Source organism: Parambassis ranga, chromosome 22 (assembly GCF_900634625.1).
Source record: "Parambassis ranga chromosome 22, fParRan2.1, whole genome shotgun sequence".
Taxonomy (NCBI): Eukaryota; Metazoa; Chordata; class Actinopteri; family Ambassidae; genus Parambassis; species Parambassis ranga.
This window is the reverse complement of record NC_041042.1, coordinates 8,182,452-8,206,305: the sequence shown is the minus strand read 5'-3', so window position 1 is coordinate 8,206,305 and position 23,854 is coordinate 8,182,452. Positions and strand designations below refer to the sequence as shown.

Sequence of the window (23,854 nt, the reverse complement as noted above, 5' to 3'; positions counted from 1 at the left end):
GTTTTTGTTTACTTGTGGCAACAAAGGATTATAGTTTTGTAACTGAAGTTCATATTTTTGTTTTTGGAGCTAGAAAACATCGTGATCGTGTGATTTTGATCAGGTAGTGATGTAGACGTGTGATGAGGATATGACAGTTCTTGTCATAGTTTGCTGGAAAATTGATATAAAAAATGAAGGCATTTCATTTTGCTGTTGCCAAATGTTTTAACTTAATTTTGAAATAATATATTTTTCAGGTGGTCAAATGTTGAATAAATATTTTGCATTAATGTGTGATTCTCAGCCTCTTTAACCTGAGTAAGATCTAAGTAAGAATCTGTGTTTCCTTGATTTATGACATAGTAGCTTGAACACAGCCAATAGCATTAACTCCTCTCTGTGTATCCTGCCTTGTGTTGTGCTGAGATTCTGACCTGAATGTTGGCCCGTCCCATATAAGCTCTCGGTTCATCTGTGTGTATATTTGATGCATGAATGAATAATTCATGCATAGAGTCGATGATGGAGCCATGGTTATGTGGTGGCTGCAGATTGTTTCTCATCAGAAGGACTACTTCCACGTGTTTCCCTCATTGTTATCAGTAAATACAGTATTTGCCTGTGAATACCAACAAACAGAAGTTAAAATTGTATTGACAGACTGTGTGTCTTGACAGACTGTGTGTCTTAAATATGCTTGAGGCATCAAATGCATGAGAAATAATAAAAGTAGGTCAATAGGTTTTTAACCAAGTAGGGCATAAGGCCTTCTGTTTACACTGGTGCACAAGGCACATGGGATCAACTTGAAGGAGGAAATATGGAATATGGCTCTTTCTCATAACTTATGTCTCTTTATAATTTAGCAAGGCAGCTGCTGTTGTTACACTCTTGTTCTGGAGGATTTGCTTGTTCATGCTAGCTCTAATTTTTTTTTTAGAAGTATCATTCGCCCAGATGCTCGTACAAGCTGGTTTCATTGGATGTAGCAGCCATCAAGGCTTGTTAGGTGCTTCAATTCATCCAATGTAAGGATCCATAAAGCAGCAGGATTCCTGATCATGTGATGTCAGCCAGCAGACTTCAGCAGTTAACTATAGAAATAAAGTGACACAGAATCATGCCACACAATCTTACTTTTGATTCCATTTGAAATTGTTGGATATCTAAGACAACTAACACATGAAGCCATCCCCTTCTGTTTTAATGTACTGTGGCATGCTTTTTCCTTTTATAGCATTGTTGCCATTGGTTCTGCTTTGTATAAACCTAACAGCAGTAGTGTTTGGAGATCAGTCTGCTATCATCGTCATCTGCTGTGGTGCCTAGAAGCTGCCCACAGCTGAGGACACCCTGTATTCACTGTGAATTATTGGTCGACAGAAAACTGGTGCCATTCCCTGCCCAACATCCGCACAACTAATTACCTACTCATTGACTGCACATTGGTGCATGTTTTTGGGACATGCTCAAATCAGTACTTTTGTACTTTATAAAGAAACATACATAAAAAATGAGTTTGCCACAATCATAGCCAGGCTTTATTGTGATTATGTAAAACAGCAGTCTTTTGGTACAAAACACCTGTGTTTGAACATTAAAATTAAAAGACACCACCTAATTGTACAGATAAATATGCTGGCACTAGTGACCTTGAAGAAAGTGTGTATTTACCGGTGATTACTTACACTGGAGGAAGTATAAAATGACAGAATTTCCAATAAAAAAATACAAAATGCAGGTAAAAGTGCTGTAAACAAACTGCTTTACATCTTAGCTTAAATGGAAGTCAATCAATTAGATTTAGATACCACTTAAGGCAAGAGAAATATTAGATAAAGTTGCTGCACATAAAAAAAACAATACTGTACACATAAAGAAGTTTTACCAAACATAGAAACTGACTTTAGGTCCACATTAAATACAGACTAGGTCCATCAGCTGCTTTGCAGTCAGCCACCATATAATTAATTCAATTCAATTCAACAATTGTTGTGGTTCCTGTAAATTATCTATTCTGAGTAGTCGTGCGATAGTCGTCCAATAAAAGTACGTAGGTGGTACAATAGGCCGATTTTGACATCTTTCTCTTATTGCCAGATTAGGTCTTCACCAGTTCTTGCTACAGTAGCTGTTCTGTGGGCTCAGACCCTTCACTCCTATGTATCAATGCACCAAGGCTCCTATCTTGGCCCACTTTTTGATAGCTACTAACCGTAGTTAAGCCTGCCTCAAACCATTAACTTAAAAAACTGGCTGTGTCTATAATAATATTTCTTCTGTCAATAGTTTGTGGGTGTGTTGTGGCTGATCAGTGTACCTGGTATGTAGCGCACTCGCATATTCAGTCTAAGAAAATAAGTAATATGACACAACAGCCTCTGGGCGATGAACTCTTTTTCTTCTCTTTGAATTTTCATAGAAGGCACAAGGGGTAGTGGTTTTGCAAACTACTCACTACACAAGTAATTGTAGCCCAGCACAGTCAAAGTGAACTTATACTACTTGATTTTTGCACACTTACAGTATCACGATACAGACTGCTGCAGACGAGCCTTAAGAGCTTTAGTTGAACAAATAACAGCATACAAACCTATGATATGTCCAGAAGCACATTTACACTGACTGATAACAGTATCAGGGAAGGATCATGATGTCTTAACATGGCAAAATTCTGCAGTTATCTCAAAGTGTTAACATATTTACTGCACTTTTGCTCCCTTTTTTATAAGTTGGGAGGATTGCCAGCACCATTTATTATGTACAGTAACTGCTACACACACAAAGCCTAGGAAAGCTGTGAATGAGGCGTTTTGTTTTGCTGGTGACCTATTCAAACTTGCATCCTGTGAATAGGCCAAAAAATGTGAGGCCTTACAGTAAGTTTCAGTATAAAACGTGTGGGTACCTTAATTTTCAACAAATTAAAGTTCATCTTCAGACTCGGATCTGATATCCGTTCATATCAGTTGAAGATTTTTGTTCCAAAACCTTCTTGTCTCCAGAGGGGCTGCAACACAGAAATATAAAACAATAAGGTTTATTCATAAGATCCATTAAATGCTTCTTTTGCTTTAGATCATGAGACGTCTGTAGTCCTAATATTTTGTTCTGCATGAGAACTAAATGATCCAGAGCATGTGAGTAATCATACCGTCTCTCAACGCGGCTGATCCTCCGAATGGGGCTGCTTGGTCCTCTGAGGGGTGAGCCCATGCTGTTTCTTCTATCTTTGGTGGGAGAGGGCGGTGCAGGCTTTCCTATCTGCAAACAAAAAAAAAGTTCACAAAACAGAATCAGAATTTAATCATTTTAAAACATCACATGGTTGAGTTAATGATGCTCATGCCCCACAGAGTGTTGGTGGTTGAAACCTGTCCATGTCTTTAATGTGATTGCACCAAGCACTCAGTGTAAAGATCAGCTATTGATGGATTGAGCTGGCCGTGCATGAAGCACAGCAGAGCAGAGGCAGGTCATCACATTAGTTTTATTATACACAGAGCTCAGCATCAAGGCTGCCGTCATTATTGCAGCATGAGAGGTGATGAGAGAGCCCCGTTTGAGAGGAATTGCCCTTCAAGTTGTGGTGCAGCTCAGTGTCACTGTGCATGAAGAAACGGCACATCAGAGGAAATCTAATAAGCATCTGCTGAGGACAAATTCTATTCCTCATCATTGGCTTTACAGCTGGTATCAGCTGCAAAATAAGTGTCAAATATGCAGAAATCTTACAAATATTTACAACTATTTACTTCCTACAAAGCTGTGCAGCCAGCTAAACTGTACCTTCAGCCTCATGTCCCGAGTGTGTCTCTCCAGCTCCTTCCGTAGCTCCTCTTTTGTCAGCTTGTCCACGTCTAGTATCGAGTGTTTCCACTCTATCTGCTCCACGCTGTGTGGGTCATGGGACACGTACTGACCAATTTTGACTTTGCGCAGGGTGTGCCAGTAACCCCGGTAAGCTCCCTCAAATTCCTGCACCAAGTCCATCAGAGTCCGGAACTCCAGGGGCTTGAACATGAGGTCCTCCCTTCGGCTCATGCCCAGGGCACCAAAGCGTCCCCCACTGTGGACTCCCAGCACAATATGGTAGAAGTGGTTCCCTGAGAACTGAGACTTAAAGCTGAGGGGGAAACGCTCCACACTTGGCATGTTGTTGGTGAGGTATCTGTGTCAAGATTTGTCAAGGAAATACTTCTTTAATTTATGTGCCTCAGGCAACCCTACAGCTTCTGTACAATATGAAGAATCCTTCTGTTCTGTTCTGCGACAAGATCATGAGCCAAACTTGGAGCGAAAACATAGAGCAAGCCTGCCAAAAACACATTTCTCACTCCATCAGTCAGTCTGTACAGTACTAAAAACAAAACATACAGCTACACAATACAAAGACATCACAGTGTATCGATTAAACTATCTGTTTAATCATGCAACATCCTCTGCGGCTGTAAAGATACATCCCCAGGATGACTGCCTCCAAACATTTGATTGGCAGAGCCTCCCGTGTCATCTCCTTAGCGATGTCCATTAACCTGTGTGGAAAAAGAGAGAGCACCGCTTTTACTGTAAGCCTGTGTTATAAGACACCAGTGCACCAGCACAACCCATCACACATGCACACTGTTATTGATTCTGAGCAAACAACAACATTTTTCCATGAGCCAGGGAAATGAAATCTGTGTGACTAGATCTAATAAAGTGAGGTCAGGAAAGTGTGTTCCAGGCCTCTGCTGATTGACGTTAGTTCCTACTCACAGTGCTGTGGGGTAAATCAAAGAAACGGCTGATGTACTTGTGTCAGCCGTCACTGACCCGACCATAAGAACTCAACACTTGAAAAGTTTTTAAAACAAAGGAAGGTTGGCTTACGCAGTGAGAGGACGGCTTTTCTTTATCTCAAAGAACTGTGTTCCTGTGTGATTGTACCTGCAAGACAGAGTTAAGGGCATACCATATCAGGCAATACCTTAAGCATGCACTCTACTCCAAACAACAAGTAGAGGCAGTGTCTTTAAGTACTTAGTGATAGTCATAGGCTGTTGGTTAATATTGAATGAATCTTTTCTCCAACTATACATCTAGCTTTAGTTTATTACAGAATACTGACAGTGGCATATGTTGCATGGCTCGAATCCACCTTTATCATTTTGATTCTAAACATCTCGGTCAAAGGATACTGCAATTCCCTGATGTACTTCTGTATGGCTTCCAGGCGCTGTGGGATAGTGGTGGTAGGCTGGTATGTAGGCACGCTCGGTATCGGAATCTGTGAGACAGAGCGCCCAAACAAATGCATTACTACAGTACAATCCCAATATTCATTGCAGCTGGAGAATGTAGTCTTGTGTGACCATGCTCTTCTCTGTTCTGTATAACTAATGGCAAGTTGGTGAGGTATCTGTATCTCCTGAGAAATGAATGAAATACACCATTCATCTGTGCAGGGCAGCATGGACAAGGCATGCTTTGTGTTTCACACACAAGATAACAGTAGAAAACATTGATCAGCCCAAACATTTAAATTCAATTAGTCACGGTAGATTCAGAGTCTTTGTGAAAAAGACAATTTCATCCAGGACATGAATGCTGGATGGACGTACGAGGTCATTCTTTCACAGCTTGTGAACAGTCTTAAGCCTAAATGTCACCTAGATAGCAGACAAAGCCGCGCTGTATAATCAGCATACTCATATTCAGTGTTTTACCTTGGGCAGGTCGGTGGCACCCCTTATCTCCCTTCCAAATGCTTCTCCTCTTGGGTGGATTCGAGCCACATGGCGCCACATCCTCTCCCAAGTCTCTTCATCCACTGGTAGGCCTCCTCTGTTCACATAGAAAGGCACCCCTCCATCCCTCAACTCTTCTTCACCTTCATCCTCCTGCTCCTCATCTCTCTCCTCCATAGAGCCCACTGTGGTTCTCAGCATTCCTCCTCTTCCTCTTCCCTCTTCCTCCTCCTCTTCCACCAGGCAGGTGACAGCAGTCCTGGCACAGAAATGTCCTGACTGATTCTTTCACTGGATAATCTGGCTTCAGGTTCCCACAACAGATGGTCAACTCATGACATCAAGCAGATTATGGCATTGGTGTTTCCAAAAAGAAGTGCAGTAAAGGTGACCTGCTGTAATTAAAACTCACCTCTGCAGTTGAAGTAGGAAGTGAGCATAATTAAAAAGGAGAATTATTCTTCAATAGAGACTGGCTTTGAAGCCGGTTGAATAGGCCACTCAATCATCAGCTATTGATGAACATACATCAGGATGACCATTAGATGTGCAAACATTATGAGTGTTCATCAAGAAAACACAAGCCCGCCAATGCAACGTAGAGTCTGTTAGAGGATTCACTCTGCAGACAACTGAAAGTATTAGAAAATCCTAATTCCCTGTACCGTTAGAGGTCATTATCGGCAAATATCCGGCGGATCACTGCTCCTGTACAGTCCCACCGCCCCGAACCTCCTCTACAGTCCACTCCATGTCCGCTTCACCAAATCATTTCCTTCCAAGGCGCCGCTTCATTGTTAATGCAGATGCTCTTCTTGGCTTCAGTGTCTGCGGGTTACATTCACGTCCAACGAGCCGCTCAGACACTCCCCGATCTCTGTCTTCTGCGCATGCTCTATGCTTAGCGGATGATCTCAGCCATGACAAATGCTGCATTTAGGTGCTCCTCGTAAGATGTCAATCCGAGATCCGTTTGAGGTAGTAACATAACAGCCATGAGTTATTACCACCGATACGCGCAGCTTATTACTAGTAGTACAGTGAAAAAAATAAAGAAAATGTACTTCACATAATTTTAGATGCCCTTTTTTAATGCATCTTTGTGCGCTAAAAATCTGGAGACATTATGGCATGTTGGAAAAATTGAAGACAACATACATTACATAATTAATTTATTCACTTGGAAAAACAAAATGCACAAAACATAATGATGAAAACTGCAGTTTGATCAAACACACACCATCATCAAAAAAATCAGCTTGTAAACCTCAATGTTTAATATATGTATATGTAATGGGGAAGAAAAAAACAATCAACAGGAAACTTCATTCTATTTACATGGCCAGCTCAGTTGTACAGTTGTAGGAACTTAAAACCTTGGAGCACCATAGTCATCAGGCATCCGTTCAATATTATACCTGTATTTAAAAACAGAAAGAAAATAAGTCGGTTGTAGTATTATGTTTGATGTGGTAAGCAAAGACATACACAAAACAAAGATATCTATTGGAAAGACATTGTTACCTGTGGTTTGAGATGTACATGATGGGCACTCCAGGGATCTTCCTGACCCTTCTCTTTAAATCTCGATCCACAGTCGCCAGGATGTAACACTTGTGCTGTTGAAATATTTACACTTGTGTTATGTACCTGCTATGATGTGATGACTCTACCATCCACAGCTGGTTTACAAAAAGGCTAGTTTATTACCTGTGTCACCCTTTGGACTAAACAGTCATCAGCATATGTTCCCTTGTGCGTGCATGGCAGACGTTCAAACCGTGGATCCTTGGCTATTCTGCAAACAAAGAAAACAAGCCAATGTTGTTATGGTGAAATGTAATTTAGAATTGAATAAGCAGATGTCTTCAATGATGATTTATATCCAGCAGTTTGTACCGTAGGGCCACTCTGTATTTCATTCCAAGCTTTTCAATCTCAGCCATCACACAGTCTGTGATATACGGGATACCTGGAGAAAATTTGGGGGGGAATGTCATTATTTAATAAAAAGCAACATTCAAAATCATAATGAACTTTATTATGTAACAATATTGTGTAACAACTTTCACTAAGCAATAGTACTTACACTTGGCATACAGGCAATCCATCATAGACTGAACAATGTCAAGTTTTGCCTTGATGGAGAAATTGATGAAATTGGTGTCGACTAGAACGTGGTATGGTGGACCAAGCTGAGTGTTATACTGGAAGAATAAGCATGATGGATACTTTGTCCTGCATAAAAAAAATAAAAAAGAGTTCAAAGAAAAGAAGTCAAGTAGATGTTCACCAGTATTTTGAATCATTGTAATGTGTTGTGAGACAAACTTACACCTCTCTCTCCTTAAGGTCAGAGGGATCCTTCTTCTTTTTCTCTTTTGCTTTAGCACGGTCTTTGTCTTTTCTACAAAACAAACAAGAAGGTAGAGTGTGAGAGAACACCGGTTTATTGAATTTGTATGTGAGAATTAGACGGTTTAAACAGTTAGACAGATTATTTAGCGATATTTATTAAAACTTACATCCTTTGATCTTTTAGATTTATCATCCTCTTCATTGCAGCAAACTTCCGCGTTTTCTGCTTCCCCTGGATTGGACAAGTCAAACAGAAAAGAGTTACAGACTGAAATAAATAATATCTCTGTTACTAAAGTGAATATAATGCTAATGAAGTTCTTCGATGCAAACTATAGCACATCAGCAACCATTTTTACAAAACACTTTAGCTGCAAGGCTAGCCAACGTTAGCTCTGGTTTGTGGCTACAACTTCTACGTCAAATCAGTAACATTTAAAAAAGCAAAGTTTAACAGACAACGACTGTCTTATCAGCCGTGATGTAGCTGTATTACAACAAGGGATTACATACCATGGTTTATTTTTCTGTCCACAGCCTTAACTAGCTGAGTGAAGACTGCTCTCTCTCTCCCCTCGTGTAGCAATGCAATACGTAATCAAAAAGCGACGTATTTTCTGCGCATTTCCGGTTGCTATGCTAATGCACTCCACACGAAGGTAGATGAAGTGTCTAATAGCATGTATCAATTGTGTTTTTTCACTGCATGTTCATGCTTTGTGTAGCCGGGCATTTGCAAACCGCGTCTCGTGAGCGTGTTTTATTTGCATCTTGATAACCACGATGGGGTCGCGATGTGCTTTCTGAAATTACGCTGACATTGTTGGCTAACTTGGCTAGCTGGTAGCATTGTGTTGTCTTGTTCTGAAGCAATTTGTTAGCACAATCCTAGCAGTTGGTAGCATTAGCCTCCAGCTTTACCTAGCACTCCAGGTGTCAATAGACCAGCGAAAATTGATGATGTTGCAGTTAGCGTGTTTACTTGACATGTTCGGCGATTTCTGCTCTCTGAACTAGCGTGAAGCAAGCGTTCAATAGACCCTACTACAACTATAGGATACATAGCCAGTTATTTTGTTGTGTTTTGTGATGTTATGGCATTAGCAACGGGTGACATTAGAAGACGTTTTGACACCTGGGCTAGCGAGTCCAGACAGTTCATCGTTATTACTCACATCCCCATCAGCTGGACTGTTGTTGGAAAGGATTTACTGTGTAATTAGATTGTGGTTGACCTGGTTTCTCTAACTCTAATAGTCTGTTCTGGCTAAACAGAGGTTGTTGACAGTTTTACATTCATTCTTTAGCCAAATTGTTCATGATAGATAGAAAGATAGATACTTTATTGATCCCCAAGGGGAAATTCCGGTAACTTCAGTGCTCTGGGTTTCATGTCATGTTATTCTCCACACTTCTCCACTTGAGCTCATATCATTTCCTATCTCTGTGACCATCACTTCATATATGAAAATCAGTTCAATGAGAAGCTTTTCGATCTAGCTTTTTAAGCTGCAAATTGTCTCCCATTGTAGGAAACTTGTCTAGCCCACCAGTGTGTGGCAGTTTTCTTTTGAGCACAGAGGGGTCTCAGTGAAGGCTGAAAGATGGTCTGATGGACCGCCGCTTCTTCCTGACCTTCCTCCTCTGCTCAGTGTCGTGGATCTTCTTCTGGGAAGTGCACTGGAAGAAAGGAAAAGAAAGTCAGATTGAGGAATGGCTCCAAGGACATAGGCTTTGTCAATACAGACACTTATTTGAAGGTCAGTGGGTTTCAGTTGTTCTCTTGTTCCTTCATTCCTTAACTGTGCTCTGTTCAAATTCAACTCATGGTCTTATTTGGATGGCAAATCTTTAGCATCTACCAGTTTGTACAGAAATATCAGGGCAATCAGTGTCTTGTTTGCATTTACAAAATATTCAATTCATATTACTTGTATTGCTTATTGCTTAGAACCTGGTCATTGTTTTGGCTTAAAATATTAATATTCAGCCTTAAGAGATGCAAGTGGCAAGCAGGCACAATCAGCACAGGCTTAAGTACCCATTAGAGTAGACTTTAATGAGTATTTATGCCTGTGCTGGGGAATTACTGATGTTGATTTACTGGCTAGTGTGAGCATGAGGATTTTTATGTGCTTTTCATGTGTTATCCAGATGTACAGACACTGGAGGAACTGAGTCTGAGTGTACTGAGCCGTTTGGAAGAGGTGGTGAAGGAGCAGCAGCGCTGGAGGGAAATTGCAGAGGCTCACATCCAGCTGCTCAGAGACTTTGCCTTCCAGGAGTGGCTTTGCTCCCAGAACCTGGAGCACTATTATCATACGTAAGCAATGATTGGTTTTAACTTGAACATTAACTGTAATCTGGCATGCATTTGTGAGCAACCTTATTCTTCTGGAATTTTTTGTTTGCATGTCATGTCAAGTTGGATTATTCTTCCATTGTGTTGTCTTGAATTGGTGGTGATCATATTTTATGCTGGTTAACACATGCTATGTATATTTGTGTCCACTTGAGGGCAGCCTCTCCATTCATTGTTAGTTGAGTTGCTGACACTGAGCTGCGTGTAGGCTGCAGTGTTTCAGAGGGTCACTGCAGTAAAAAGTATTCTTTGGAGACTGCAATAGTGAAACCCTGCAGCAATGCAGATGTTTGTGTATGTGTGTTGGAAGTTCCCTATTGACCCAAACAGAATCAGCTATCATTAGTATTGATTTCTTTATCAAAACAACAGCTTTGTTTGTCTTTACATTGTTTTGAGTGAAGTAAATCGTAATGTTTCTAAAGGGCAATCATTTTTCAGAAAAATTAGCAGCATGTTTTATTGGAAGACTGTCATGTCAAAGGGGATGCAGTCTCACATTTCTGAAGGTCACGGCTGTCATGCTATCACTGCCTCCATTGCTATTTGATGCTCTGGACTTTCTTTGTTCAGATAATTTTGCTGAGCCGTTGGTGGCTAACTGAAGGTGATCTTTGCACTCATTTGTGGGTCTGAAATATCCTTTGAATGGGGAAGTTAAAGTTGCTGACTCATACCCTTCAGTATTTTTCTCAGTAATAGTGATTATATTATTAAAGGTAGGGTAGGAGATTTTGAAAACTCAGTGAGAGTCAGCCAGATTTTGAAAGTAAACACACGCCCTTTTCTCTCGAGTTCACCCCGAAGCCACACCTCCCAACCAGTCTGTGACTTCGGCCATCATACATGTACCTCTCTAGTGCGCGCAGAGCAGGAAGAGAGCAGCCAACCAGCCAATACTCCGCGCAGGTGCGCCTCATAGGATTGGCTGATGTTTTTATCATTTTATAGCTTCCACAGATGATTAATATTCTTCGTTTTAAAGCGAAACTGTAAGGTTTTCCAGTAGAAAAACTTTATTTCCTAATGTGGGTGTGGGACGTTTAAGGTACTGTGTTTGACTGTAATAGTTGTTCATGACTGTTGGATGTATGAATGACGCAACCGCGACGTTTGTGTGTTGTAGTGTAGCTATAGCAATGGTTTGTTTTATTATTTCTGATTGAAGCTGCCGAACTAATCGGTTGCTATCGGATTGTATATTGTTGATTGGACGGTTGATATTTTATGTATGTTTTGATGGACTCATTTTTAACAGACAATGGTACAATTTACCATATGTTTTTTATTTCTAAAGCGTTTCCCTCTGCAGTGCCTACTATAATTTTTATTAGATTTGTTTTCATAAGGCCAGATGCAACATATTGTACCATCAACCTTCATCCTGTTGAGGTGTCAAATAAGTTTACCTGATCAGATTGTAGTTCCTGTCTTTCAGAATATCACATAAACTAGTGTTTGTTTTGTGTGTGGCACAGTTGGTTTTGTACATGTAGGGCAGCGGTTTTGCTTAGTAGACACTGAGTGACAGCAGTCATAGTTGGTTGCATTTCTGAAGATAAGAAAAGTATTCATGTAATGCTACCACTCCCTTCAGTCATATACCGGACATTCTGTACTTTCACCTTTGTTTCCAACAACAGTTTGAAGACTTCGGGTTGTATGAATCTGGATGATCTGTCACAGTTTGACAGTCAACTGCAGCTCTCCTTAGCTGCTTGGGGTTACTACTACGAAGACTACATAAAGTTGTCTACAGGCATCAGGATCCTCCAGACCTCCAGGGGGAGTCGCGGTCAGGACTACGAAATCCGGCTGGTGCACAGCCTTGCTGAGAGGCGTCTGAATGAGAAGTGGTCACTTGGTGAGTTCTGGTTTCTTCCCACAGCTGTGTAGCATCAAAAGGCGTTTAGATATGAGACATAAACATAAGGTGGAGTGTGCTGTTGCTAAGTGTTTTCACAAATGTTGTTACTACAAGTCACAGATCATTTGAATGTAGTTCAAGTGTTGTAATGGAGAAACTTAGTGTTGCCACATCTCTATGTGCAACCCCACATCTCTGTCTTTTTCTGTCTCATAAAACATTGCAGTTACACCCACTGAGGTTAAATTCAGGATAATATCTATCAAATAAATTTGTACTTTCCTTTTGATAATATTACCCAGGGTATGTTTTTAACTTCTGTACTAAAAGCTGTGTTTGTAAAACAAGTATTGCAGGTTTCCAACCTGTAATCATAACAATATGTAAAATACACAGTAAAATTAAACGTCTAAGCTCAGACCAGGAAGCACCTTCATTTTAGTCATTGTGTCATTGTGTAATTGTCTTTTCAGCGGGAGCTCTTATATTTGGCTGTACTGTGGCACTGTGCTTTTTGATAAGGGACCTCATGTTTTACGTGATTGGTGAGTCCTTATATTTAACTTGTGTTTTAATTTTATAGGTGAAAATAATATTTAAGTCCACAAGTATGTCTTCACTTTTGGTAATACAAGCCTCCTTTGCTTCTTTCCTTCTTTTGGCAGGTGGAATTACTGTTTCCATCATAGCGTTTGTCTTTACCATCAAGTTCCTCTGCGAACTTGCGGCAAGGGTGGTCAGCTTCCTGCAAAATGAGGATCCAGGGCGACGCGGAGATCGCAGCATCTACGACTATGTCCGGGGCAACTACCTGGACCCCCGTTCCTGCAAGGTATCATGGGACTGGAAGGAACCACAGGAAGTGGGGCAGACTATGAGCTTCAGAGTCCAGGTAATAATGGGATTACAAAGGGCGCTTTTAATAGTATTAACGTATATGATTTGTAAAACGGATCAATTTATTTTTATGTATTGTTCTCAGCTGTTCTATAAGAATGGTCAGCCCTTCCCAGCCCATCGGCCTGTGGGACTAAGGGTCAACATTACCCACATTGAACTGGCCCTGGACATCCCTGTTACCCAGGAGGTTCTGCAAGAACCAGAGTCCAACGTAGTCAAAGTGGCCTTCACAGTGCGGAAGGCCGGACGCTATGAGGTTGCTGTCAAGTTAGGAGGCCTCAATGTGGCCTACAGCCCTTATTACAAGATATTCCAGCCAGGTATGACTGATTTGTAAACACAAACCTTTTTTCATTTACTTTGGCTAATAATGTTTTTTCACTTGTTCACACCAGGTACAGTTGTTCCATCCAAAACCAAAATAGCCTACCACTTCTCCACCCTGGTGCTCACAAATTGCCAGCAGCACACCCTACAAATTGAGCCTAGGGATGAGTATGGAAACCCTACCAGTAACTCCACATCTCTCACAGATGAGACCAACTACAGTGTCCATGTTCACTCTGTAAGCAAGATTTTTTTATTGACTAATACTGTAATTTAAAGAACTGAGCTGGGATTCATTTCTTTCCTGTTCTTCCAGCTAGGCACAGCGGATGATGACAGTCTGGAGGACTTCTTCAATAAATCAGTAACACTCAACAAGCAGCAGTGCCAGGTTCTGCTGAGATTGACCCTCAAAAAAACGGGCTGTTTCAGGGCTCGCATCTCCTACAAGGATCAGCCACTCAGCAACGGGGAATTTGATATTATTGTTCTCAGTGGTGAGCAGCTTTTTAATCCACTTTAAAAAACTATTATGAAAGAAGCCTAATACAGATCTCTTGTATACTACAGAGAATGAAAAGGCCTGCGTGGAGAAAAATGTGTCCACTCCAGGCATAAGTATCTACTTTGAGGCATACCTTTACAGCAGTGGAAACTACAGCAGTTCATCATGGCAGTTACCAGCCTCCTCTTTGCTGGCTCCTCAGAGGAGGCCCTCCATGGGAGAAGAAGAGGATGAGCATGATTCTCCTGTGGAGGGACAACCTGAGAAGGTTAAGAAACCAAAAAAGGTCTTCTGTTACATATCGCCAAAGGTAGGTAATTTCCGACATCATGAGGGAGTAGAACTCTCAATATGCATCAAGATAGCACTGATTTGGACTCTTGTTAAACAGCAACTATCCGTGAAGGAGTACTACCTGAAAATTATTCCATGGCGCCTTTTCACCTTTCGAGTCTGTCCAGGAACAAAGGTAAGTAGATCCAGTGTTACAAACTTCTGGACTTGGTTTGGCAGCTCATCGCAATTTCTCTCTTCAGTTTACCTATTACGGTCCAGATCCTGTTCACAAGTACCTAACTCTAGTGGTGGATGATGGCATACAGCCTCCTGTGGAGCTCAGCTGCAAAGATAGGAACATCATGGCTGCCACCTTCATTCGCTTCCTGCACAAGAACATTGGTTTGTTTCAGTCTAAAGTGCCTTTTGCCTGGAGCTGCACTATAAGTAAAGTCTGATGTGTACTATGACTTAAGCAATAATTTAGTGATGTTGTCCTAAGGTGGCTCTGAAACGTTCCAAGACAAGGTGAACTTCTTTCAACGTGAACTCAGGCACTTCCACTCCAAGAGACCTCGCACCAAGACCTGCCTAAAAATCACACGACACAACATTTTAGACTCGGTGAGTGCTGCTGCTTGAATGTTTTATAAACTGTTGATTATGAAAATAGGCATGTAATCATAATAGTGATGTGACCCATGTGGCCCATTTTCTTGCAGTCACTGAAGGCTACAAGAAACTTCTCAGTGTCAGACTGGAGTAAGAATTTCGAGGTTGTGTTTCAGGATGAGGAAGGTAAACAAAACGCTTGACTCTGCTTCAAGCACTTTACTTCAAACGAAAAAACATTTTACAGTGACGATGCTGATAAACACTGACGTTTCTCTGCAGCTCTGGACTGGGGTGGGCCGCGCAGGGAATGGTTTGAGTTGATCTGTAAGACCCTCTTTGACACATCCAACCAGTTGTTCACACGTTTCAGCGACAACAACCAGGGCCTTGTGAGTCTTTTTAACCAGCTTATTGTCCTATTTAACAATATCAAATCTAAGAGAATATTCTTCCTTTGTCTAGGTACACCCAAATGCGGAAAGGCCGCCCCACTTGCGTCTGAAGATGTATGAATTTGCGGGTCGGATTGTAGGGAAGTGCCTGTACGAATCTGCTCTGGGTGGAGCCTACAAGCAGCTGGTCCGAGCTCGCTTTACACGTTCCTTCTTGGCCCAGATCATTGGCCTTAGGATGAACTACAAGGTATGGAAAACAGTGCACTCCCACAGAAGAGACATTTCTCTCGGAAGTTGGGAGGTCATGTTTTCATTGTTTATTCTCTTGTGTCAGCTGGCCTATCTCATCTCTTTAGCATCCTTCACAAAGCCAAGAAACCTGATTTGTTTCTTGGCATTATTTATTTTATGGAGAATTAGCAAGTGTGTTTTGCTGTTTATCCAACTTACTAAGATTTCAAAGCAGAGAACTAAAGCCCACCCAATCATCACTTTATCCCTCCCTTTCAAGAAGATGAACTGCCATGTTTATTTAAAAAACGTCATTTTCCTGTGTTTTCGTTTTATTTTCCACACGCAGTACTTTGAGACGGATGACCAGGAGTTCTACAAAACTAAAGTCTGCTTCATCCTAAACAATGACGTGAGTGAAATGGACCTGGTGTTTGCTGAGGAGAAGTACAGCAAGTCAGGACAGCTGGAGAAGGTGAGGCAACTCTTTGGAAAGGGACCTCCCCTTTTATCCCTGATGTAATTTCAGAGGAGATAGGAGCAATAAACCAAACAAAAGAAACCATATTGCTTGTTTGGCAGGAATTATATTTTTCTTAAAGAGGGGGAGCAGTAAGTTTATATAAAGGTGGATGAGTAGAGTTTGGCACCCACAGCTCTTTTTTAAACGTTAACTTCCACACAATAGCTGGCTGTTTAACTCTGCATGTTAGTTCAACCACTTCTCAATTGGATAAACATGTTAGTGCTTAAACATTTAAATTAAACTAATCATAAATCAGCAGAGAAGCATATTGCCTCTAGCAAAGTTTCTCAACGTCTACTACACCACCCATTTTTTCTAACTATTTTGTGTGTTCATCCTGCCTTGTGCTCTGTTGCAGGTGGTGGAGTTGATATCAGGGGGAGCTCAGATCGCTGTTACCAATGAAAACAAGATGCATTATCTCAATCTGCTGGCCCAGTACAGGCTGGCCAGCCAGGTGAGAGATGAGGTGGAACATTTCCTGAAAGGTAAGGAAACTAGCACAGCTGTATTCTGCCATTATGTTTGCTAATCCCCCTCATTTAAGATCTGTAAAGTTCACACATAATTAGTGTAATTTCCTGATCAATTGCAGGCTTAATTGAACTGGTTCCAGAAAACCTGCTAGCCATATTTGATGAGAATGAGTTGGAGGTATGTGGATGTTTGTAATAAAATCCTGTTGATCTTTACAACACCCACTGGATAACCCATGTATGTTTTTATCCTCATGCCTTTAGCTGTTGATGTGTGGCACCGGTAATATAAATGTGCAGGACTTCAAGGCTCACGCTGTGATTGTTGGAGGATCGTGGCACTTCAGAGAGAAAGTATGTCATGGAAATTCTCACCCTTCTGCTTAACAACAGGAGGCAGACTCAATGTTTAAACATACTTTTTTTGCCGCAGGTGATGAAGTGGTTCTGGGCCGTGGTGTCCAGCTTCACGCAAGAAGAGCTTGCACGTCTGTTGCAGTTCACCACTGGCTCTTCTCAGCTTCCCCCTGGAGGATTCAACACTCTTTGCCCCTCCTTCCAGATCATTGCTGCCCCCACACATAGCACTTTGCCCACTGCACACACCTGGTGAGTGGCAGAAGATCTCTACTACTATTTCACTTCTCATCCTTGTGTTGATGTATCGACTAAAAGCTGTTCCTTTATGTCAAAGGAAGCCGTTTATAAGGGGTGTTTGGGAATCTGATTTAGGGTGCCTTTGAATATTCACGTGTCTCAGACATGCAAAACATTTACAGCTGATACTGTGTATTCCCAGATCTTAATGGCCTCTCTGTTCTTCTGTCTCTAGTTTTAACCAGCTGTGCCTCCCTACCTATGACTCCTATGAGGAGCTGCACAAGATGCTGAAGCTGGCCATCAGTGAGGGCAGCGAGGGTTTCGGCATGCTCTAACTCCTCCATCACTGGCACTGTGGTTCCACTCGAGGGAGCAAAAGGAGACGAGCACTGCTCCACTGCCCTGGTTCCCTGTATTCATCTGCATTGAACAGTTAGACATGTTGACGGAGTACTCCTTATAAGTACTCCCTCAACAGAAGGAAAGGGTTTCAGGAAGTCCCAGAAGGCTGTGCTGAAACTGGGATTCCATTAGCAGAACTCTAGTACTACTGTATGTATATAAAATATCTCACTTTTGTATAAACAAAAAGAAAAAGAAGTGGGCTAGTTTTATTTCTTAATGCTGAAGTTTGCTTAGTTTTATATGTTTGAGAGACGGATGATGCTTAGAGCAAAGGCCTTCAGTATTACTGTATAACTGCTTCTTTTGCATTTTGCAAACTGAGGAACACTTAAGTGCAACAGCAGCCTACATGTGATGTGGGTGACGTGCATCTACAGCACTTTGGCCTTAATCGATCAGGGACTGATGTATGTATGTAAATATATAATATCACTCTTTTATTTCAATACTTGTACATAGTAGTGTGTATACATAGGTTTTCGTCTTGTATTTTTGATTTGACATTTAAGGAGAAGGGATTTCTTTACTATTGCACGTTTGAGGGTTGAATTAGTTTTTTTGTTTTCATGTCGGAGATGAAGGGGTTTTTAAAAGAAGCCAAGTAATTTCTTTGTTTCTATTTGTTTTAATTTATTGTGTATGTCTTGGAAACAATATTTATGTTCACCCATCCTGTTGAAAATGGGTTTGTCTGGAACTTTTTTTGTTATGTTTAATAACCTGCCTTATTCATACCCTTTGCCTCTGATTGTATCCAACGAGGTGCATAGGTAAAAGACACGTAGTCGACAATAGTAGGAAATAGTTAAAAGTTAGTACATGCAGGGGTCACTGTGGAGTATTAGATCTTGTGGGAGAGCCCATATATAACACTTTGTTATATATGCTTTTTACTTTCTCATCCAGAGCCTTTTATGGGTTTACCTCAGACTCTCCTTTGCCACCTATGCATCCTCTGACACAGGTGAGTGTGTTCCAGCCTCCTTCCAGCCCTGACTGCACAGACTTTTAGCCATACTCTCCTCTGTGTACTAAAGCATTGTGTCTTTGGTGAACATGTTTTTGTTTGTTTTTTTTTGTTATATTATTGTAAAACTATTTATTTTTTGTTGTTATTAGTGTTGTCCAAATCCTGAGCCAACAGTTGTTTTCTTGTCGTCTGGTCATACTTTTGTAGCCTCTTTGCTGCAGGGTTTACATCATTGGCCATTTTGTGATAGTATAGTAGCGTAGTGCTGCCAGTCAGAGTGTTTTTTGAGCTTTTAGGACATGTTTAGACTGAAAGCACAAAAGCTAATAGAGGATTGTTTTCATTTAAGTAAGGTTCATGTTCCCCACTGAGCACTCTGAATGCAGTTTCACTCACTCTCACTGACACTTACCCACTTTTAGAGATTTAACTTGTAGAATAGCAAAGATCACATTTTGACAGTAGGTGTTGCAGGTTAACTTAAGCCAGTGTTAAGTGTTAAGAGGTTTATCAGAAGGTTTATGGGTTTTTGTTTGTTTATGGGTTGTGCAATGTTGACCTGATGTACCGAGGAGACAATGGAAAGTTCTTACACAAATATTTCGTTAAGGGTGTGTTTTCGGCATCAGTACCAATGGCTGAGCTCATATTTATCACATACAAAGCTAATTCAAGCATTACATGTTTGACAGAACCGTTCTGGATGAAGATGAAGGAAGTCTGTCCTGTAGTTTTAATATGTTGTTGTTTAATGTTTCGCTTTTCATGTGCATCTACTAGTCTGTTTTATGTTTGGATGGTTCTGAGTTTGATGGCCTGTGTGACTTTTAGAGATGTAGATATCGTGAAATATTTGCCTATGATTTTGAAGCTGGGGGTACTCTTTGTTCTCTCTCTCCCTCTCTCTCTCTTTTCTTTTTTTAAACGGCAAGCCTGTGCTGATGAATGTTTGAGATTCTCTGGACTGCAGGTCCTTTGTTTATGGGAATAAAACATAAAGGAATAAATTCTTATCATCTTATTTCAGTGTCTGCAGATTGTTTTCAGTGAAGCAAACTTGATGAATATACAGACCAGTGCCTCTAAAACTGTGTTTAAAGGTTTGGATAGGTCTGTCTCAATGATGCATAATTCTTTTTTTAACAGTAGGGAGTATAGGAAAAGAGGTCTTGAACAGATGAATGCATATTTTGGACACAAGAGGGCACTGGCTCTACATGTGAGCTCATAATGACTGAAAGATGTATGCCTCTCCTGTCATCCCTAGGGACAGCTTAGCAACAGTAAATGATGAGGGGCTTTCCTGTCTTCAGCTGACCCTCCACACTTCAACACAGAGACCAGGCCAGATTGAATCCCTTCCATTACAGACATTTCTCATTTCCCCACATACTTTGCGAACACAAGAAAATAAACAAAGTTCATTCAAACCTGCTGGTTTTGCATCGGCTCGAAGGCTTAATGAAGTCAGTCTTTCTCTCTACTGTGTGTATGGGATGTGATAATACCTAACTGAAAGGGAAGACAAGGACTCCCCTTTCAACATACGTAGATGGTGTCATAACTGACAGCCATTATCAGCACAGGATGTGATAGAAATAAACTTGCATGACTGAATGTTTCCTTCCTGACTCAGTGTCTGATAATGGACTTAAGTAAAACTTCATTTTAATTGCTTTTCTTGAAGGCTGTGGACATGTAGGCCCCTCGGCCCTCCACATTACACCCACATGTTCCTGGCGTGTCTCCTCACACTGTGGTCTGAACACTATCAGGAGCCGGCAGAAAGGCATCTTGAAGTACTTGGAAGCAGGAGTCCAGTTATTTGGTCTTGGCATGCACCTGTGGATTTGCATAATGGTCTCTCTCAAATTTCCCCCAGGAATGCTTGCTAAAGAGGGACCACAAATCAGAAAGTCATCCCTTGGCACTCTGTAAGACTAATGTACCATGTTGGAATGACCCTCCTTCCCCAGAGAACCTGTGGGAGGTCGCTCAGCAACAATGCTGTGCATTTTTGTAAATTCATGCGATGATACAAATTTCCTGAGAAAACTTGTTTTCCTCTGACAAATTTTCCATGTGCCATTCTATAAACAACTCCAGACCTGACTGCAGCTTAGTTCTTGGGTTCAGGGTTGCCAAGTTCCTGAGGTAGTCGGTTTATATGGTGGTTCTCCTCAAAAGACTTTATGTGATCGAAAACACTTTGCCTCATTCTCCCTTCTGAAGAGATGTCCATCACCTTCTCTGATCAAAGGGAGCTGTCAGCAGACAGTGATCTACACTGGGCTGACAACACAAGTGTGGCATGCTTTGTGCATCTTTACAACATGACCACTCTCCCTCCTTCCTGCTGCTAAGCAGCAACGGGCTTGTCTGCTTCCCATTCCAACATGCAGGTCCTCATTTACCTGATTGGACGTTGCTGATTAACTGCCAACTGGATTGGCTGCAGGTATTCATTATCTGCAGTGATTGGGCTGATTTAGAGGACAATCAGGGTTGTTGAAGGACAGAGAGGGGTATTGCTCCAGCAGCAGGCCTGGACTCAAGATTACTCTTTACTGTACAGAATGGTGACTTCATGTTACATGCAAAAGGTTTCTCATGCAAACACTGGCAAATATTAAGTCTCTTCATATACACAGTCCTCCTCCAGTATGAAAGAAGAACTCCCTGCCTCTTTCTACAATGGCTGACCACATAATATTTGGAGGAATTTCTGAATCAGCAGTGTCTTCTTCATTTTCCCTACCAGGGATTTAACTGAATCCCTTTATAACTGGTGACAATGTGCTCCTGCTATTGACTTTGTTGAAGATTATTGAGAAAACAGCTGTAAGGAATGCACATCCCAGTGATGACAATGGCTTGGCAGCTAAGTGCAGCGCAGGAATGTATGGACGTGATACTGCTGCTGATTAAAGAGATTTTTTCCTCCCTATCTTGATATTTCACAGATTTTCTGTTGCTTCTATCAGTTCTCTGAGATTTAAGTGCTGAGACTTGCCTCTCAACACCCGTGCCGGGATGCTGCAAGACCAGCGGCCACACATACATGAACTGGTCTTGTTCAAATGCATTGTTCCATCAGAAACAGCACGTGCTTTGTTTTGAAAATGATATAAACATCCATAAGAACAGCTGAGGTCAGACACAAGCAGAAGCTTACAGCAGTCTTGAAAAACTTCTAGCGTGGAGATTAAGTGTCCCCCAGCTGATGGCTGTCTATGTTATATATGATGTTGGAGAGAAGCTATTGATTCATGGGGTTAGTTGTCCTGCTGGGATGTGCAGCTGTATTATATTCAGTGTGTTGGGAAACATTTCAGTTCTTATATGTCTACAGGGCCTTTGATGTAGATTGTCCAGCTCTTTGACTGATACCCCATGCTGTCCCACCCTATCGTGTCAATACAGCTGTCACTGTGTAGCACTCATGCATACTGGGATGAATAGATCTCAGCAGGTGTATCAATGATGGCTTCGTTCCACCTAGAGGAGGTCCTGCCTTTGTGCACATCAGTTCACTGTCACAGCTTCAGAGGACACCTGATGGAACTGTTTGTAATAAGTACTTGTAAGTAGTTTGTGTAATCAGAATATTTTGGCGAATCTGAAGATGACCAGGATGTTAAATGTAGAAAAATGGACTGAAAGACAGACTGAATGATAGGTTAACAATGGGTTAAAGTGGGAATGAGATGGAAAGGCAGAGGTGATGGGACAGATCTTCCTCACTGAACTTGTACAAAAGCTTTGCTTGATTGCCATAAAATGTGATACAGACATTTCTCGACTTTCCATATAAGGCAACACATTTCACTTTGGTTCATGACCAAATACCTGCAGCTTAGCAGAGCTGCTAGTCCGTCTGTGAACTCTTTCATCGTTTCTGTCCGTCTCCTCATAAACTTCACTGTGTCAAATTGTCCCTTTAACTGTACATGTGTGTAAAATGCTTCCTGGACCATAGAAAAGTACAAGGCTTCTTCTGGTGTGGTTAAAAGCTGCATAGCTCGAGTTTATAAGGTCACAAGGTCAGGGTTATTTCCCCACATTATACAGATAGAAATATGAAATATGCCAAAGTAAAGTTGGCGACATACCATAATAAGCATGGCATTGGCCTTCGTTCCAACCACAGCCAAGTCTGTAAAGATGTCCAGGCCATCTTGAGCACTGTAACTCTTGACCAAGTCAACAGTCGGAGCCAGTTTACACTCATTTGTCATTTTCTTAATACACTCGAAAGCTTTTTTGTTACATTAAAAATAGTATGTTTCTTAACAAGCTTGATGTTTCATCCCACAGTATCTACAGTGTCACACTTCCTGAGGCTCACTATTTGTGAATGAACTACTGTGTTGGTCTGTGGTTTGGTCCAAGTCACTACAATGTGGAAATTCTACAGCTTTTAGTCATCTTTTTGAGGTACAAATCATCACACGGTTTTTAAACTCAAAAGGAAATCCATTCACTCATACTCTCTCTCCTGGATTTCACTGACCACAGCCACGCAAATACAAGACACAACAATAGTAGCCACATCTGGCCTGCATATGTGCCATCTTTTTGTTTTTTTTAGATGGGCAACATCCAGCTTAGAGTGTGTTTACAGTCCAGAGTCACACATCACCTTCACCTCTGTGCTGTGAAGTGGAATCTGTAGAGAGAAAAACAGTTCTCAGAGAGCATCAAAGACAGGACGTTAAAAACAGGCCAAATAAGGATTTTTCGTTTGCACACGTTTTGCTTGGCTGAAGCATATGAGAGACCGAGCTGGCACCAAACGGCACATTTACCCCAGGGCAACTGCCAGGAGCCAGTGAGTTAGAGATGTGGATGAAAGAGAAGAGAGGTACGGCACACCTGCTGGAAACTGCTGATTGAGGGGAAGTGTGTTCCTGTCTGCTGCTCTGATCTCTGCCAAGTCATTCTGAGCAGAGATGGTCGGCACGGTAGGGACCACCGTGCTAAGAGAGGGGAACAGGGAGAGGCTCTGTTCCGACTGACAGAAAGATTGACTGCATCCTATCAGCTGCTGCTTCCCAAACGTGCCCTGCTCTCGGTTTAGATAATGGCAGGCTGCCGCCTAAACCCTTTGAAAAGGAGGCTGCACGTCTTCAGCCTCATTTCATCCCAGCTATGTTTTCATGAATAGCAGATCCACATGACTAACTTGACAGCCACTGCTTCATATAAACGTTCAATTCAGCATATGTAATCATGGGGAATAAGCAACAACATGCCATATTTTTCACAGACACATGTTAGTATCAGGTTTATTGAGCATGACAGTCTAAAGAGGATGTGATGTAACTCGC

At 41.5% G+C, this 23,854-nt stretch overlaps 3 protein-coding genes across 5 annotated transcripts; 1 reads left to right on the top strand and 2 right to left on the bottom strand.

The window, feature by feature from the left end:
- Positions 1–1,831: 1,831 nt before the first annotated feature.
- vash1 (vasohibin 1) lies at positions 1,832–6,526 on the bottom strand. Its single transcript, XM_028395678.1, has 7 exons — positions 5,691–6,526; positions 5,163–5,251; positions 4,855–4,911; positions 4,443–4,517; positions 3,772–4,153; positions 3,137–3,246; positions 1,832–2,992 (listed from the first exon to the last, which is right to left on the bottom strand). Exons 1-7 carry the CDS (start codon positions 5,910–5,912, stop codon positions 2,920–2,922), a joined length of 1,008 nt encoding a protein of 335 aa, XP_028251479.1. The 5' UTR covers positions 5,913–6,526; the 3' UTR covers positions 1,832–2,919.
- A 447-nt stretch (positions 6,527–6,973) lies between these two features.
- fcf1 (FCF1 rRNA-processing protein) lies at positions 6,974–8,669 on the bottom strand. The gene is made up of 8 exons (XM_028395420.1): positions 8,583–8,669; positions 8,237–8,301; positions 8,047–8,118; positions 7,801–7,949; positions 7,611–7,683; positions 7,422–7,509; positions 7,236–7,330; positions 6,974–7,129 (listed from the first exon to the last, which is right to left on the bottom strand). Exons 1-8 carry the CDS (start codon positions 8,583–8,585, stop codon positions 7,081–7,083), a joined length of 594 nt encoding a protein of 197 aa, XP_028251221.1. The 5' UTR covers positions 8,586–8,669; the 3' UTR covers positions 6,974–7,080.
- Positions 8,670–8,687: 18 nt separating this feature from the next.
- Positions 8,688–18,108, top strand: arel1 (apoptosis resistant E3 ubiquitin protein ligase 1). Of its 3 annotated transcripts, XM_028395416.1 has the most exons (22): positions 8,688–8,728; positions 9,602–9,829; positions 10,224–10,392; positions 12,075–12,295; positions 12,772–12,843; positions 12,964–13,190; positions 13,281–13,518; positions 13,594–13,763; positions 13,842–14,022; positions 14,096–14,340; positions 14,422–14,499; positions 14,567–14,708; positions 14,809–14,930; positions 15,029–15,104; positions 15,201–15,310; positions 15,384–15,563; positions 15,897–16,022; positions 16,432–16,561; positions 16,669–16,727; positions 16,814–16,903; positions 16,983–17,158; positions 17,382–18,108. In XM_028395416.1, exons 2-22 carry the CDS (start codon positions 9,682–9,684, stop codon positions 17,482–17,484), a joined length of 3,063 nt encoding a protein of 1,020 aa, XP_028251217.1. In that variant the 5' UTR covers positions 8,688–8,728; positions 9,602–9,681; the 3' UTR covers positions 17,485–18,108. The 3 variants fall into 3 exon arrangements, with proteins under 3 accessions (XP_028251217.1, XP_028251218.1, XP_028251219.1); XM_028395417.1 differs by lacking the exons at positions 8,688–8,728; positions 9,602–9,829; positions 10,224–10,392 and adding an exon at positions 11,304–11,340; XM_028395418.1 differs by lacking the exons at positions 8,688–8,728; positions 9,602–9,829; positions 10,224–10,392 and adding an exon at positions 11,362–11,479.
- The last annotated feature ends 5,746 nt before the right edge of the window (positions 18,109–23,854 follow it).

Coding starts and splice junctions, on each gene's coding strand:
- vash1 (XM_028395678.1), bottom strand. CDS start 5,912: ATGCTGAGAACCACAGTGGGCTCTATGGAGGAGAGAGATGAGGAGCAG. Junction 4,518..4,854: donor AAAAGCCGTCCTCTCACTGC/GTAAGCCAACCT, acceptor TTTTCCACACAG/GTTAATGGACATCGCTAAGG. Junction 2,993..3,136: donor ATCAGCCGCGTTGAGAGACG/GTATGATTACTC, acceptor TCTGTGTTGCAG/CCCCTCTGGAGACAAGAAGG.
- fcf1 (XM_028395420.1), bottom strand. Junction 7,950..8,046: donor GACCTTAAGGAGAGAGAGGT/GTAAGTTTGTCT, acceptor TTTTTTATGCAG/GACAAAGTATCCATCATGCT. Junction 7,510..7,610: donor AAATACAGAGTGGCCCTACG/GTACAAACTGCT, acceptor CTTTGTTTGCAG/AATAGCCAAGGATCCACGGT.
- arel1 (XM_028395416.1), top strand. CDS start 9,682: ATGGACCGCCGCTTCTTCCTGACCTTCCTCCTCTGCTCAGTGTCGTGG. Junction 15,311..15,383: donor GCGACAACAACCAGGGCCTT/GTGAGTCTTTTT, acceptor TCCTTTGTCTAG/GTACACCCAAATGCGGAAAG. Junction 16,023..16,431: donor AGTCAGGACAGCTGGAGAAG/GTGAGGCAACTC, acceptor GCTCTGTTGCAG/GTGGTGGAGTTGATATCAGG.